General features: G+C 55.1%; 1 protein-coding gene across 1 annotated transcript in view; it reads left to right on the forward strand.

The window, feature by feature from the left end:
* Positions 1-1,608: 1,608 nt before the first annotated feature.
* Positions 1,609-16,192, forward strand: part of DNAH17 (dynein axonemal heavy chain 17) — a 117,731-nt gene continuing 103,147 nt past the window's right edge. Inside the window, exons 1-12 of the mRNA XM_012802834.1 lie at positions 1,609-1,950; positions 2,996-3,189; positions 4,029-4,221; positions 4,448-4,547; positions 4,710-4,795; positions 4,972-5,097; positions 5,767-5,919; positions 6,051-6,137; positions 8,401-8,568; positions 8,773-8,889; positions 13,711-13,976; positions 14,673-14,868. Coding sequence (XP_012658288.1) covers positions 1,609-1,950; positions 2,996-3,189; positions 4,029-4,221; positions 4,448-4,547; positions 4,710-4,795; positions 4,972-5,097; positions 5,767-5,919; positions 6,051-6,137; positions 8,401-8,568; positions 8,773-8,889; positions 13,711-13,976; positions 14,673-14,868 — 2,028 coding nt within the window. The remainder of the gene's footprint in view (positions 1,951-2,995; positions 3,190-4,028; positions 4,222-4,447; positions 4,548-4,709; positions 4,796-4,971; positions 5,098-5,766; positions 5,920-6,050; positions 6,138-8,400; positions 8,569-8,772; positions 8,890-13,710; positions 13,977-14,672; positions 14,869-16,192) is intronic.

Genomic DNA, 16,192 nt, shown 5'->3' on the forward strand with positions numbered 1-16,192 from the left:
AAAGAAAGAAGATAGGCTGATTTCGAGAGACTTGAGGGGCTTTGGGGCCTCTCAGGCTGATTTTGTAAAAGTAAAAATCTGTACAATCAGTAAACTGGAGGCTATTTCCCACTATCCAGCGGTGAGGCCAGCAGGGCAAGACTCGCAATCCGTTACCTCCAAAGACTCAGGGCTCCCCAGCATCCTTGGCCCTGCCTTGATGCCCAGCTCGGCGTGGCCACTCACACAAAGCCCTCACAGGACCTGGCAGGCGGCTTGTACTCGGCAGGTGCCTGTGTTGTCTTCCTACTTGCCAGGGTGCTGGTGGTGGCCCCTTTCTTCACACAGATGCTCCTGAATCTGACAGCTCTGCTCAGGGCCTGCCCTGATTCTGCTGCTCGAGGGACATATTCCCCGAGTTCTCTCCTAGAGATCCTTCACCTGGAGCTGTGGACAGGTCCAGATTGCTTAATAGCACACTATATGTCACTGCTGCCCGGCATCTAGTTGGTTCACTGTAACACAGTGGAGAGGGTGATAGCCACCCTCTTCTGCAGAGTAAGTGTCTTTCAGGGAACTGCAGACGGTCACAATCTCAAAAGCAATGACAACCCAAAGGCGGCATGGTGAGGGCCTCCGACAACACCTGTCCTTGCTGGAGCAGACCAGACACATAGCCCGGCTTCCCCAGATCTGGGAGCTGCTCACCACCTAGGCTAGAATAAAAAGACAGCTTCCCTTGTCACCCGCACTGGAGGACAGGTCTTACCTGTTCCTGCCAGACTTACCTCCCCATCTCAAACCTCTTATTTGAAGACCCCCTCTTTATTGAAGTTTTGATATTTTATTCATCAAGAATTTGGCAGCACTAATTTTTTTTTTTTTTAAATATTGACATACCATGTACCTTGATTGCTGAGAGGCTGGGTGTGCCCTTAAATTTCGTGTCGACAGCACAAAGGAGTGCCTTGCTGGTCTCACTTCTGGGACTTCAGGGAGTCCTTTCCAGGGACCCCCTTCTCCCCAGCTCTCTGGTTAGCCCTGTGCACTGAAGGGAGACCCACGCTGGGGTTCTCCCGGGGGCCTGTGAACAGTGGGTGAGGACCTATGGGAAATCTGCAGCCTGATCCCTCTGCAGGAATAGGGTGGAGGTGAGGCAGGAGGGGAGCAGAGCAGGGCAGAAGCGGGGGTACACTCCAGCTGGGGTTAACACGGGGAGGCCATGCTGGGTCTGTCTCCTCCTCTCTGTGTCTCGGCATGTTCTTGGAGTGTGATGTCTTCCCACAGCACACCCCTCACTACTGGACAGACATGTCCTTTTTCTTGTCTCTCTAATGTCCATTTCTGGGTCTCCCATCCACGAACTTCACAGCTGCAACTCATGTGACGTCTCACGGTGAAGCAGGGTGGGTGCAAAGCCAGAGCACACAGCCCACCAACCCCTTGTCCCCCCCGGCTGGCGACCTACCCACAGCTAATTCATATGTTCATGATGAACCCTTTTCTCCTTGGTTGGAGCAGAGATTTCTCTCAGTTCCAGGGCTGGGCAGGACACGGCGGGGAAGCCCGGGTTTTGCAACTGTGTCTCTGTTCACTCAACAGACAACCGTGGTGTAAGAAGAGGTCAAGATGACCATTTCAGACGTCAGACTAGAGTACCTGGAGGAAGTCGCCACTGTCCTGCTCAAGTTCAAGATAGACAAGTGGAGCAAGCTGATTGGAGCAGAAGAGAACATGGCCTTATTCACAGAATTCTTTGAAAAGCCAGACGTTTTGGTTCTGGTGCTGACGCTCAACCCTGCCGGCATGATCGTGCCCTGCCTGGGCTTCCCGGAGTCCCTCAAGTCCAAAGGGGTTTACTTCATCAAGACAAGGCCTGACAACATCACCAAGGAGAACTATAAGAGCCGCCTCCTCTACGGGGACATCAGCCCCACGCCCGTGGAACAGCTGATCGCAGTGGTGGAAGAGGTGTGTGCATCGGGCTGGCCCAGGCCAGAGGTGGGGCCTGGAGTGACTCACAGTGGGTGGCCGCCAGCCCTGTGGCTCAGAGTGAGGCCCATAGGCTGCTGGCAGTGGCATCCCCTGGGAGCTTTCAGGAGTGGACGCTTGCACGTCTGAGGCTCAGAAGCCTGTTCTCTCCTGACCCCCTTAGAAGGACTGTACAGTGTGCTGGGCACAGTTGCTGCCCATGGCCCTGGGAGGTGTGAGCTACCTGTGTACTGACAGAGAAGTTTCCCGAGTGTTGAGACTTTGAGTAAAGAGGGGGGCAATAGGGACCCATTTTGTGCACCCCTCCTCTGTCCTGCCTCCTCCCCAGTGTCACTCTTGGCAGGTGTGGGGGGACGGGGTCACACTTTCGGGAGTTAGATCTCTGGAGTCAGAGCTCCTCGCCCCTCCTGGTCACTGTTTTCCTTGTCTGTGGAAGGGGGACCGATGTGCCCACCTTGTTCAATAGATGTTTCTCCTCTCACGATTCTGGAGATGTGAAGGTGTCGGCTGGGTTGATTCTGGGTGATGTTCTCGTTGGCTTGCGGACGGCTGCCTTCTGTGGCCTCATGTGGGTGTCCTTCACAGTGTGTCTGGGTCCAGGTCTCCTCCCCTCATAGGGGTGTCCTGCTGGATTAGGCACCCAGCATAATGACCTCATTTTTAACTTAATTACCTCTGTAAAGACCCTGCTTTCATATGCAGTCACATCCTCAGGTCCTGAGGGTTAGGGCTACAGCATGTGTGTTTTGGGGGAACAGTTTAACTGTCACAGTACTCAAGGCACTGGGGTGTGTGCTCTGGTTGCCAGGGGTGGGGTGCCCCTTCTTGGAGATGGCTTTGCCACCACAAAGACAGGGGAGCTGAGTCGTCATCATCATTGGTTTGAGCACCCAACCAGCCCCACCTCCTTTGGAATAAGGACCAGATACCAGGGGCTTCCGAAACCCCCTGGGCACTTGGGTCCTCTCAGTGGCTGAGCGGGGGAGGTGTGGTACAGCAGACCCCCAGAAGGGTTTCCTTCCAGATCCTGTATTCTCTGCTAAACCAAAGTGAGAACATGGACGAATGGCCCCGGGTGGTCTCGGAGGACATCGTGAAACAGGTGCACCGGCTGAAGAATGACATGTTTGTGATGGGAGGCAAGATCAAGGGGAAGACGCTGCTGCCCATCCCCGAGCACCTGGGCAGCCTGGACGGCACGCTGGAGTCTATGGAGAGGTGGGCGGGGAGGCACCACCGCGAGAGACAGGCTGTGCCACTGCAAGCCTGTTTTGTGTTTTAAAGCTAACGAAACCCACAAGCAAGGCAGTGCCATTACAGGGGCCCGGCCTGAGGTAGATGGTCCCAGGGTGGGACGGGGCAGGCCCTGCCACCTGGGACCCCAGCTCCAGTCCTTGGGGCCCCTCCCCGATCACACATGTATGGAAAGGGGGCCACACTGTTGACGTGGCAGGACACAGGACACTCAGCTTTAACAGGCAGGTTCTCAGGGGCAGTGAGTGGGGTGGGAAGGACTTCCAGCAGCTGGTGCGGGTCTACAAGAGGCCCTGGGAAGCTCACCAGACCCCAAGATATCCCCTGGTGCCTGCCCTGCCACCATTTCCACCTGCAAGTGGAGACTCTTAAAATGTTATTGGCACGATAGCTTGTGCTCACATCTGGGGTGACTGTCCCTGGGGGGGCTCATGCAGGCAAGCCCTCCACCAACCACCATGCCTGCCTGGTGGCCCCCTGAGAATCTCCTGAAGGATCCATCCTGAATGGGGCTTATCCCAGAGTCCCTGCTCCCCCCCCCCACCCTCATGTATGGCTCTGATCACACCTGAAGCCTGATCATTCTCCTCCCAGCTGGGAGATTAGGAAGTTCCTTTCCTCCTAGAGGTGGCCTGGGGGCACCAAAGACCTCAGATCAGACCTGCTGCTGCTGCTGGTGGTCTGGAGTCTGTCGGGGGGAGGGGAAGACCCCTTAGGTGGGGGCAGGGCTCACTGGAAACCTCCCCCCTGCCCTATCTCCCCACATGGCTGTAAGAATGGCCCCTGCCCCGTCCACTTGGCAGGCTCCCCTCTACACTGGACAACTCTCTCTTGCATGCCATCGAAACCATCATCATTGACTGGTCCCACCAAATCCGGGATGTGCTGAGCAAGGACTCGGCCCAGGCCTTGCTGGACGGGCTGAACCCCCTTCCCCGTGTTGAGTTTGAGTTCTGGGACGCCCGTCTGCTGAACCTCAAGTGCATCCACGAGCAGGTGGGGCTCCTCCCGGCTCCCCCTACTACCTCCTCCTCCTCCCGGCTCCGCCCTGGATCCTTCCTGCACCTTCCCGTTCCTCCTGGCTCCGCCCCCACATCCCACTGCTCAGCCTTAAGGTGCCCCCGGGAGCCAGGGCCCGAGGACCTGCGGCCATGAGATCAGACTGGCCTCGTTCTGGGATCCGCGGTTCCACAGGAGGCAGACGCTGTCTTCTCCTCCTCAGCTAAACAGGCCCAAAGTGAACAAGATTGTGGAGATCCTGGAAAAGGCCAAAAGCTGCTATTGGCCAGCCCTGCAAAACGTCTACATGAACGTCACGGAAGGTGGGCCTGGGCCCAGCGAGGGGCAGGAAGCCCACGGCAGGGCTGGGGTGGGTGGTGTCTGCCTCCCCTGCCTCCTTTGCAGACAGAAGCTGCTTCTTGAAGGAGCAGGTCCCAGGAGCAAGTGGAGCTCTGGGCTGACATGCCTGGTTCTCCTGTGTGCAGGGCTGAAAGAGGCTGAGGACATCGTGCTTTACCTGAAGCCCCTGCGGGTGCTGCTGGAGGAGATGGAGCAGGCTGACTTCACCGCGGTACACCCAGGGGGTTGGGGTGGCCATTTCTGCGTATGTGGGGGGTCACATCCTGGGCTATGATCAGGCTAAGGGCCTTGGGCACCACTCTGTCTCCCCCTGGAAACCCTCTCCCGGAGGCCCTGTGAGAGCTGCATTGCTGTGACTGGATGGATGCTTGGCCCATCTCTCCCCAGCTTCCGACCTTCATTGCCAAGGTGCTGGACACTATCGCCTTCATCTGGGCCACCTCCGAGCACTACAACACGCCCTCCAGAACCATCGTCATCCTGCAGGAATTCTGCAACCAGATCATCGAGATGGTAACCCTGCCGGCTGCAGCCTGCCCTCCTCCCCACACCCACGGGGTCCCAGCAGGGTGGAAACAGCTCATGCTGTCAGCATGGGTGTTGTTAGGTCCTGAGCTGGGGTGGAGCCCTGCTGGTGGCCACCTAGAATTTTCCCAGGACCTGGGCCGCACCCTGCCCCACCCACTCCAGATAGGGCGGGAGGAGACAGGGAAGAAGGGACAGAATGGGAGACTCTGCCCCAGACATGCAGCACCTGGGGCTCAGCCAGGAGCTTCGTGGGATTTAACTGGCCATCTCCTGCCTCCCTCTTCATACGCATCCCTTAGCAAGCCATCTGCACATATCAAAATTGTGCTTGTGGCCTGTCTGCAGGACCAGAGGGTGCAGTGGGTCCTCTGTCCCTGGAGGGCTCCTGATCCTCTGGGACCCAAACCTCTTTTTGGGATGGGATCAGCTTTGGCATGGGATGAGGTACCACAGAGGTGCCTCATTTCCCCCCAAAATGTCCCAGCAGCTGTCAGGCAGAGGGGGTCCTGTGCCCAGGAGACAGTACACGTGTCAGAACCCATCACGGTCCCCACATGGATTGTTGTGAATCAGGCAAATGGCCTGTGGACAGTGCCCCCAGACACACCAGACGGCTTGTGAGAGCCTGGGATGTCCATCTCCCCTTTTGTCCAGACACGAACCTACCTGAGCCCAGAGGAGGTGCTGAAAGGCCTGCAGGGCGAGATCGAGGAGGTCCTGCTGGGCATCTCGCTGTCGGTGAACGTCCTGCAGGAGCTCTACCGCGCCTACGACTTCTGCTGCGCAAACATGAAGCTCTTCTTTAAGGTGCGTCCTGCTTTGCGGAGCAAAAGGCGCGGTGAAAACAAGGCCAAGTTCGTCCTGCCCCCGACATTGTAATACCGGGGAATATCTGAAGCAAACACAGCCTTTTCTCTCCTCTCTCTCTTTCCCGAAAGGACAAAGAACCGGTGCCTTGGGAATTCCCTTCTTCCCTGGCATTTTCCAGAATGAATTCCTTCTTCCGCCGTGTCCAAACCATTGAGGTAAAAAACAAAATTTGGTTCATCTTCACTGCTCTTCTCAGACTGCTCTCAGCTAAGCACAGTTGCGTCTTCCTTCCTTATCTGCTTTAGAACGGTTGCCACGCAGGGAAATGGAGATCTGGGGCAGACATCACTGTGGGGCGGGAGTCGGTGGGCAGCCTCCTCCAGCCTCAGCTGTTAGCCAAGACTGGCAGTGGCCACCTTGACAAGACCGCCTTTATCTGGGGCCTGCTGGAATGAGCAAGTTGATGAAGAGTTAAAGGGCTATTATCTGGAAGCTGGCGGCCAAAGGCAGGCCTCAGAAGGACAAAATCATTACAGATGAGGACTCAGGAGAACTGATACTCCGACATTCGGCAACTTAGAGCTTAAAGATGGTTTGAGCGGTTTTCTCTGGGAAGGGCAAGATAGTTTTGCCTTTTGTTTCTTCTGCCTGGTGGGATTTTTTTTTTTTTTTTTTTTTTTACTTTGTGCACATATAATTCACATCATGAAAAAGGGGGGCAGAATCCTCTTGGAACCACCGAGGGCTGATTTAGCTGGACCTTGGTAGCAGTGGCGGGGGAAAGGCCTGTCTGGTTCTCATCTGCAGCCTCTGGGAGGTGGAGGGGGAAGGCCCACTTAGGACTCCAAAATTTCAGCTGCGGAATCTTTATTCACACCTGAGATCTCCCAGCCTGAGAACTTGGAAGGTCACAGTTGAGTTTCTCTGACCAAGTTGCTATTGGTTCCTACGTTACAGATTCTGAGTCAAGATGGAGTTTTAGGGCAAGGGAGACTTTAGACCAGGGGTCCGCAAACGTTTTAAACAGGGGGCCAGTTCACTGTCCCTCAGACCGTTGGAGGGCTCGACTGTGGGCCCCGGGATGAGTCAGCTGCTAAGCAGGACAGGCAGTGGCGGCAAAAACACCCTGCGGGCCAGATGAATGTCCTAGGCGGGCCGCATGTGGCCTGCAGGCCGTAGTTTGAGGACGCCTGCTTTAGATGGTGGGGAGGCAGCTTCCTGTCCACTCCTGCCAAGCGGGCTAGGCCGGCATGCCAGCCTTGGCCAATGTTGTCCCCCTCATTGGGCAGAAAAATCCGAGAGCCCCCAGTGTGCCAAGCCTGTGCCTTTTCTGGGATTGCTTTGGTCTTACGGCTCGGCACGCCTTAGACTCTTGGAGAGAATGACCCCAAGCTCAGTGCTGGCTTAGGGGATGACACCAATCCCACAGGAGCATCTTTAGTTCTAACCACTGCCTGGCACTGTGCTTGGCACGCGGAGGGACCCAGAGAAGCACAAGGCACTAAGGCCCCCTGAGGGACCTTGGAGATCTTGTTTGGGAAACAGGAACTGCTGGCACGGAGGCTGCTAGTGAGATGGGCCTGCAGGGATTAAAGGCAAAACCAAGGGCCCAGACAGTTGACTGGGCTTCTGGGGAGGAAAGCATCGCGGAGGCCGAAGTGGCTGAGGAAGCCTCAAAGAGAGCAGTGTGAGCCTCACCAGGGGAAACAGACTTTCTACACGTCCACACCTGAGCCCTGGCGCTGCCCTCTGGGTCACCTTCAGGGAGGCGCTCACAGCGTGGGGTGGTCTTCCAGGTAGCAGAGGGTGTGAAGCTGGGCGAGAGAGTCAGAAGCCTTATAGGCCCATTCCCGCTGCTTCCCATCCTGAGGGGACAGAGAGTTCAGTAACAATGGTGTATTTACCGATGTATTTTGGCCAGTGCAGGGGCCCACCTTCTTCAAATCCTCCTTGTCTGTAACTCAGAGATGATTCACAGGGCCCTTCCTTCTGTCAGGTAACAGAGCTTCTGCTTAAAACACATCAACACAGATGGACAGAGGGGCCTCCCCACGGTTGGGTCTCCTGGGGGTATTTCACTCCCCGGCTTCTCTTGGCTGGAGTCAGAGCTGATTTTGTAACTGGACCCTTAAGTGTGATTATGAAAATGAGGGCTTGGGTGGCGCCTGTGGCTCAAAGGAGTAAGGCACTGGCCCCATATGCCAGAGGTGCCAGGTTCAAACCCAGCCCCAACCAAAAACCACAAAAAAAAAAAAAAGAAAGAAAGAAAATGAGGGCCAGGCATGGTGGCTGACACCTGTAATCTCAGTATTTGGGGAGGCTGAGGTGGGAGGATCACTCAAGCCCAGAAGTTTAGTTGCTGTGAGCTGCGATGAGGTCACTGCACTGTAGCCCAGGTGACAGAGTGAAACCCCATCTCGAACAATAACAAAAAGCCAGATGAATTGACTAAGTGCATTATTTCTCTCCCTCCCCCAGAATCTTTACAAAACAGCTATTGAGTTTCTGAAGCTGGAGAAGATCGAGCTGGGGGGTGTGAAGGGGAACATCCTCGGGAAGCTGGTGACCCAGATCTACGAAGAAGTCTTTGAGCTAGTCAAGGTTTTTGCCGACTGCAGATATGATCCCTTGGACCCTGGAGATTCGGTACGTCCTCGGGCATGGCCTGGTGGACTTCACGCCCAAGGAGTGGGGTGACGCATACTGGAAGCCGTGCCGGGCAGTCCCTGCACTGTGGACACTGCCCACAGAGCCGCCTCAGGGCGGGAGGCATGCTCAGCCTGGCAGGGAGGAGGCTGACTTGCTTTGTACGCCCATGACGAGGTTGGCCTTTTCCTTTACTTTTATTAGAGTTTTGACGACGACTATGCTGATTTTGAGACCAAAATTAAAGACCTGGACAGGCGGCTGGCCACAATCTTCTGCCAAGCGTTTGATGACTGCTGCTCTATCGAGTCCTCTGCGAAGGTGAGTGCCCATGGGCCCCCCAAACGCTGAGTGCCATCAGGTGGCCCCGCTTGGAGGTGAGGAGAGGCGGTCTCAGGGCCAGCCAGTGATGACCGCCAGGGTCATTTCTGATGGTTGTCATGGCCATGTCCCAGAGGAAGTGGAAAAAATGAGTTGCTTCAGTTACTGCACTGCCCTCTGCTCTCTGAGGAGAAAGGTGTCCACTTACTCTCACTGATTCAACTTCCCACTACTTGGGAAGAGCGAAGGTTACAGAGAGGCCAAGTTGCCATCAAATGTACACACATCCAGACTCGCCGTGCTGAATTGAGTGTCTGTCACAAAATGCCATAGACTGGACGGCTTAAGCAGTGATGTCACCCTGTGGGGGGACCATAAACCAATGATACGTATAACCTGGGCCTTTAAATCACTGTTGGTCTGGTCTTTGTCGTGACTTGGAGCCTGTGTCCCGCCTCCCGTCCTCAGGAGGTAGGTAGGCGTGGACTTCCCCTGCTCGCCTTTCATGAGCTAAGGGTGTTGCTTTCTCCGTGTTTTCTGGCCTTTCAGCTGTTCGGGGAATTGTTCAGCCTCTGTCTCTTTATCTCCCCAGTTGCTGCTGTTCTTTCCTCCTAGGATTTCAGTTAGACCCATCAGACAGCACAGCAGACCTCAATCTGCCCTCGTGTCTCCTAGTCGCTCACAACTCACATCTCCCTGGTCCCTCTTCTGTGACTTCTGAGTCATGCCTTCAGCTCTGACTTCCAGCTCAGTAATTCTCTCTTGGCTGTGTCTGGCTGGCCACGTAACCCATCCGGCGAACTTCTCATTTCTTAGTTTTGTTAGGTTGCTTCCCATACACCCCTGGCATTTCTTGAAACCCCCTTGTTGCTTACTCACTTTTTTACTCCAGCTCAAATCTTCAGAAACATCTAACAAAGGACAGATTAACAGGAGGAAAAACAGTTTATTTGCATTTATTTGTGTGCATGTGGCTCGCACAAAAGCAGCAGCTCCCTGGACTGCTGGAGACTGGGGGTTTAGGCACCAACTCCACTGGGGGAATGAAGGGGGAGAAAGGGCTTCTATGGAAAAGCAAGGGCTTTGTTTTAAAGGAAAGGCAAATGGACTTTCAGGAGAACAAAGGGCGGATAGGACAGCTGGTGGGGTGTTTGTTTATGCAGGTCTTATTCCTGGCAATGCAACTCTCCTGAGGGGATTAATGGCAGTAGCTTCTCTCTGTGTCCCTTCAATCTCAAATAGGCTTAGTTTGAAATAATCTTCATACCAACACGGGGGTCTGAGTGGGTCCCCATCCTGACCACGAGTGCTCCAACTTGCCCCAGTCCCCACCACTCCTTACTGTCCTGGCCCAGTCCCTTTTCATGCATTCACTGGGGCCTACCTGGCCCCTGTCAACAACCGATGGCAGAGTCACGGCAGGATTTAGTGTGTGTGGCTTCAGCTTATCCGGAGAACAAGTATCCAATATTTAAGTGAATAAATATAGGTACTTGCTCAAATATAGGTACTTGCTCGAGTAGCTTGTTTTATTTCTCTGTTTATTATTATGCGTGTTTGTCAATGTGAACCTCAGAGCTGTGTCTTTCCTCCAGCTTGCAAGCCTCCGGGTTACTGCAGATAGTGGGATGCCCACCGCAGAGGTCTAGCGATTGCTAGCGGAGGGTCTGTGGTCCCAGGCACTCTGCTCCGTCCTACGTTATCTCACTTAATTATCACGACAACCTGGGCCCCTGGCTAAGCTCCCTAACTACATTATCCACCTTATTTTACCAGCTCAGATGGGTCAAGAAAGCTCCTGAAGTTTGTACAGCCATCCAGTAAGTAGAGGAACCCAAATCCCAGAACAGCTCTGAGATGGCATCCAATCCCCCATGCTGAACCACCTGGCCAGAGCAGCTCCCATGACTGTGGAGGTGACTGGATGGGCCCGGGCAGCCCAGGCTGCTGGTCATCTTTCTGGCTGGGCTACATGTCCTGGAGCTGGGTTGGGAACCCAGCACAAAGCACCCCAGCACAAAGATCTCTTCCAGGCAAATGGCAAGATGTTTCTTTGCCTTTAAAATATTCTTTTTAAAAATGCAAATACATAGGAACTGGAAGCTCTGCAAATGTGATGATCAGTTGAGTCTTGAGTCCTGTTGATGCTTGAGGCAAAATACCAATGAATGCAGATGAATACAGCGCTTTCTCGCTTACCAAAGAAAAAGTGTTCAGTGAGACTTGTTAAAGCAAGGTGAAGCAGACTTTATTCAGGATCATCGCAGTAGGTACAGGGACCCCACAGCCGGTTCTTGCAGTGAAGGGGAGAGCTTGGGCTCAATTCTGAATTATTCTCAGTTATGAATATAGCACGGGCAAGCCCGAATTTACAGCCAGGGAGCAAGGTGGGGGTCAGTGGGTGGAAAATTACCAAGAGGAAAACCGGGTTGGAGAAGTCTGACCAAACCAGCCCAAAAGGACTCCTGCTGATGACAGGCCAGGCCAGGCCAGGTGACCAGACAGCCCCTGGGGGGGTTGTGGCCAGTGGTGAGCAAGGTCATCAGATATGGTGACCAGAAATTGAGGAGGGGGCTTCCTGCTGACTTGACTTAGTAGATTGTTTGCTAAAATTGGATTTTACAAGGACATGCACAGACAGGTCTGGGAGGAGGGTTAGAAGCCTGAGACAAAGTGGCCGAGCAGAGAACCTTCCTCACTGTTCCCTTCCCTGGAAGACTCTGCCCCAGGCAGCTGCATCACTGGTCGCTGGGTTCTCTGGCTGGCAGGCTCTAACCAGCTTGGCCTCCCTGTGTTCTGCTGTGTGGTAATGTTTTTCAGGTCTTTGTCTTCCCAGCTAGAATGGAAATTCCCCGAGGGCAGGGGCTTGTTTGAGCTCACCTAGAACAGAGTCCAGCATGAGGCAGGCACCTCTGGGACTGGCTGGGGGTGGTGATGGTGGTGATTCTGGATGTTGCTGGGAGGCCACGTTGCTGGCTTCACTCTGGAGACGTCCCTCCCCTCGCAGACAGGCATGCAGCCAGAGACGTTAACACAAAGCTTTAGGGGCTCCCCCAGTGCAGAAGAGCCCCTCCCCTGTGACTGGGTCTCCAGAAGTGAAGAGCCTAGGCAGGCCACGCAGCTAGCATGGGTCACCTTCGGCAACCTTACAGCGGCCCCACCAGGAGGTGCGTCACTCCCAGTTGTACGGGCAGGAAAGGAGCTTGGGAAGGTCAGAAGAGGAAGGTGGCCAGGCCAGGGCAGGACAAGGCCCCGGAGTTTCTCCTGCTCCATAAATGTGGATTGGAGCAAGGGGATGAACAGACTAGGACTAGTGTCCCCCCCAGGCTACAGCTCCACGGGGTATTGAGGGGAAGGGGCTGCACTGACCGGAGTCTCAGGTCCCGACTCTGCCAGGAGCAGGTGGGCGGGAAGAAACTCAGTCGCCCCTGCAGGAAGGAGCCAGGCCCCGGGGTGAACAAACTCGGCTAGTCTACCCGGGCTTTCTTGGGAAGCTCATCCCTCCCCTGCTAGGGCTGACTTTGGCTTTTGTGCTCTGAAAGAAAGAAGAAAAAAGTCTTTTTAAAAAATTTTGACTTTATGCTAGAAAAACAAAAAGGAAAAAAGGAGGAAATTAACTCTTGTAATCATTTCTGCCTCTATCCGTTCCTGTCTCTCTTCAACCTAAGAACATTTCTCCCATGCTTGACAACCCTGGGGTCCCCTCCCTCCCCCAATCCTCCCCACCCCTTCCCTGAATGTCCCCAAACAAGTTCCCATTGTCAGCAAGTCACACACAGCCAGGAAGGTTCTGGAGCAAATTTCCTATGTGATCTCTTGGCAGAAAATAGAATGACCTTCCTCCCCAGAAGTCATAGGCCAAAAAATATGTAAACATGAAAAGAAGGGGAAAAAACCAGGAGGGTCACAACCCAGTAATGGGGACATTTTTCTTTCCTAACTGTCACATGTCAATTTTGGGAGGAAAAAGGACATAGAGGCAGCAACTCCACCTGTCTGCAGCTGCCCTGCCCTGTAGTGGTGTGAGGTGGCTGGCTACACCCCAGGGCCCCCACGCCCCCCGGAGAATCTTGGCCTGCTCTGTGTGACTTTTGGGGGCCTGAAAAATCACTCTTCCATTCTTTGTAGTCATGTTTCAGTCTTTCCTCCAAGAGCCATTTTTAGGGACAGTGGTCGTATTTGTCAAGCCACAGTCTGGGTCAAATCTGACCTTCAGGCAGTTCCCCTCTGCAGGCACCTGTGTCAGCAGCCTCCCGGAAGTGCAGGCTCAGCACTGGTGAGTTTAGCCATCAGGAGGCCCCATGCAAAGTAAGACCCTCCCTCTGTGGTTCCCCTGCCACCTTGCCTGTCCTCAGGTCCCCCAGAACTCCTTTAGTACAAACAAATTTCCACACGGTGGTCCCACCAGCTCCGGCCTCGACAGAGCTCTTCCTAAGCAAGCACACCTCCCCACGGCTGTCAGATGCCTGGGCATACCAATGCAGTCTTGTGATGACTTTTTAATTGTCCGGTTGTGTTTCTAATTGCTCAAATCTTCTTTACTCAAATCCTGGTTTCTCCTGGGCCTGGAATAAATGTTTCTAGGCTGTGGGTCCAGTTTGTACCGCTGGTTTACAAGCCCAGCATGTGGAGACTCCCCACCTGCCAACGCAAAACTCACAGGGCCTCTGTCTAACCAGCTGCTGCCCGGGGGCAGGTTCAAATGAATCCTTCTGTTTCCTCCAGGCTTCTGTTCTCTTGCTCCACAGACTGGAGATGGTCCCAGGGATGGGGAAGTGGTGGGGAATCTGACAAAGATGCCACTTCCCCGGCTCTCCCCAGCTCCTGTACATGTGCGGAAGCCTCTTGGAGCGGCCTCTGATCCTCACCGAGGTGGTGCCCAAGTACTCAGTCATGCTGGAGATGTTTAACACCGAACTGGACAATGCCAAGATCTTGTACGATGCCCAGATGGCAGCCTCTGCAGAGGGGAACATCCCCCCAATCCACAAAAACATGCCCCCTGTGGCCGGGCAGCTCAAGTGGAGCCTGGAGCTGCAGGAGAAGCTGGAGGTGTCCATGAGGCACTTGAAGCACATTGACCACCCGTGAGTCTCTGCCCGCGGGGAGCTGGGGGCGGGGGGCTGGGGGTGTGCAGGGGTGGAGAGGGAGGGGCCAGGGCGTGCAGGGGCAGGGAGAGAGGAGCCTTCCCAATCCTGACAGCCCCTCACTTCCTGTTGGCCAAACCTTTACCTCCCAAAGCAAAGCCCTGTCCATGTCCCCTGTCCTCCCTGTGCACCTTCTCAGAGAGTGTCCTCACTCTCGGCTGTCAGCCTTGTAGAAATAAACAAAGATCACCCACCCCTGTTCCCCCACACCTCCCTGCAATGGGAACAAGTGGAGGCTATTTAGAGTCAGCGGGGCCACGGTCACTGTCATGCTCGCAGGCAGGAAGGCAAAGCTTGACAGTGGAGCAGGGATGCTATGGGCAAGCCCCGGCCTAGGGCCCCCAGCCTACCTGGCTGGACATCGGGCCTCCGGAGTGACTGGCCAGGAGTCAGAAGTGGGGGAAGCTGGCAGGGATTAGCCAAGTCCTGGCCCTGGTGGGGCTGATGGCAGCCATGGTTTATTGCCTGACTCCTGGGACTGGCTGCAGACAGCAGGTCAGACTGTGCTAGGTCTGGTCTGGCCTTTGTCCCTTCGCACATTCAGACCATTAGGTGCCCACGCTCTGGCAGCAGTAGTGCGGGAGGAGACGTCCAGGCAAGGCCTGGTGCCTCACCGCCACCCCACTCTGGTCCCAGGGTCATGTCCAGTGTGGAGGCCAACCTGGTCTACCAGAAGTACGACGAGATGATGACACTGCTGAGGGACTGCCGGCAGAAGGCCTACCAACAGTGGGTGGCGCGCGTGGACCAGGACTGCCACTTCAACCTGGGCCAGCCGCTCATCCAGCGGGACCCAGTCACCAACCTCATCCATGTCAACTTCAGCAAGGCGGTGGGTGCCTGGGGCAGGCCTCAGAGGGCACCCCGGGGGAGTCCCTGCTGCCCTTGGTGTGTGTCCGCAGAGGTCCATGTCTGCCCACATGGCCTGCCACTACTTTTCAGTACCTCCAGGACACATGTAAGATGTGAGGCAGCCATGACTGCAGCCTCAGTGAGCTCCCTTTGGGAAGCTTCAGTGTGATCCCCAGAAGGAATAATAATTTGAAAACTTAAAAAATGGGCTTGAGAAATGGGACAAGTCACACTTTGGGGCCTCATGGAATTCTGTGGCTGAGACCTGGGCAGTTCAGACAGACACAGAGGACAGCAGCAGGAGAGGGACAATTCCTTGTGCTCTGTCCCCTTTGGACATAGAGGGAGAGATCCCGGCTCTGTGGACAGAAGCCCTGGAAGATGAAGGTCATAGCCAGGTGGGAGGAGGGGGAAGAGGGAAGGTCAGATCCTAGGGAAGACCCTGACTCCTTTCCCAAAATGAACTGGGGTGGGTGAAGGGGATAAGAAGGTTATGACAATGTCAGTGTTGGATCTCCATGGACACCAATGACACAAGTGCTTTCTGGCCCAGGGTCTTCAGGCAGGGTGAAAACACCAGGATCCTTTGATCAACTGCTCCCCAACTTACACAGATGCCCAGGGGCACAAACACCCAGGGGCACAGATGTCTGGGGCACATTTGTCCAGGGACAGAGATGCCCAGGGGCACAGACACCCAGGGGCACAGATGTCTAGGGCACATTTGTCCAGGGACAGAGATGCCCAGGGGCACAGACACCCAGGGGCACAGACACCCAGGGGCACAGATGTCTAGGGCACATTTGTCCAGGGGCACAGACACCCAGGGGCACAGACACCCAGGACATAGACACCCAGGGGCACAGACACCCAGGGGCACAGATGTCTAGGGCACATTTGTCCAGGGACAGAGATGCCCAGAGGCACAAATGCCCAGGGCACAGATACCTAGCACCCAGGGCATAGGGGCACAGACACCCAGGTGCACAGACATCCAGGGTCACAGGGACACAGACATCTAGGGACACAGATGCCCGGGGCACAGACATTCAGGGTCACAGGGGCACAGACATCTAGGGACAGAGACATCTAGGACACAGACGCCTAGGGGCACAGACACCCAGGTGCACAGATGCCCAGGACACAGACACCCAGGTACACAGACACCCAGGACACAGACACCCAGGTACACAGACACCCAGGGCACAGACACCCAGATGCACAGATGCCCAGGACACAGACATTTAGGGCACAGACATCCAGGACACAGACGCCCAAGACACAGACACCCAGGTGCACAGACA

This window comes from Otolemur garnettii, unplaced genomic scaffold, assembly GCF_000181295.1.
Source record: "Otolemur garnettii isolate 467f Iridium unplaced genomic scaffold, OtoGar3 scaffold00018, whole genome shotgun sequence".
NCBI classification, from domain to species: domain Eukaryota; kingdom Metazoa; phylum Chordata; class Mammalia; order Primates; family Galagidae; genus Otolemur; species Otolemur garnettii.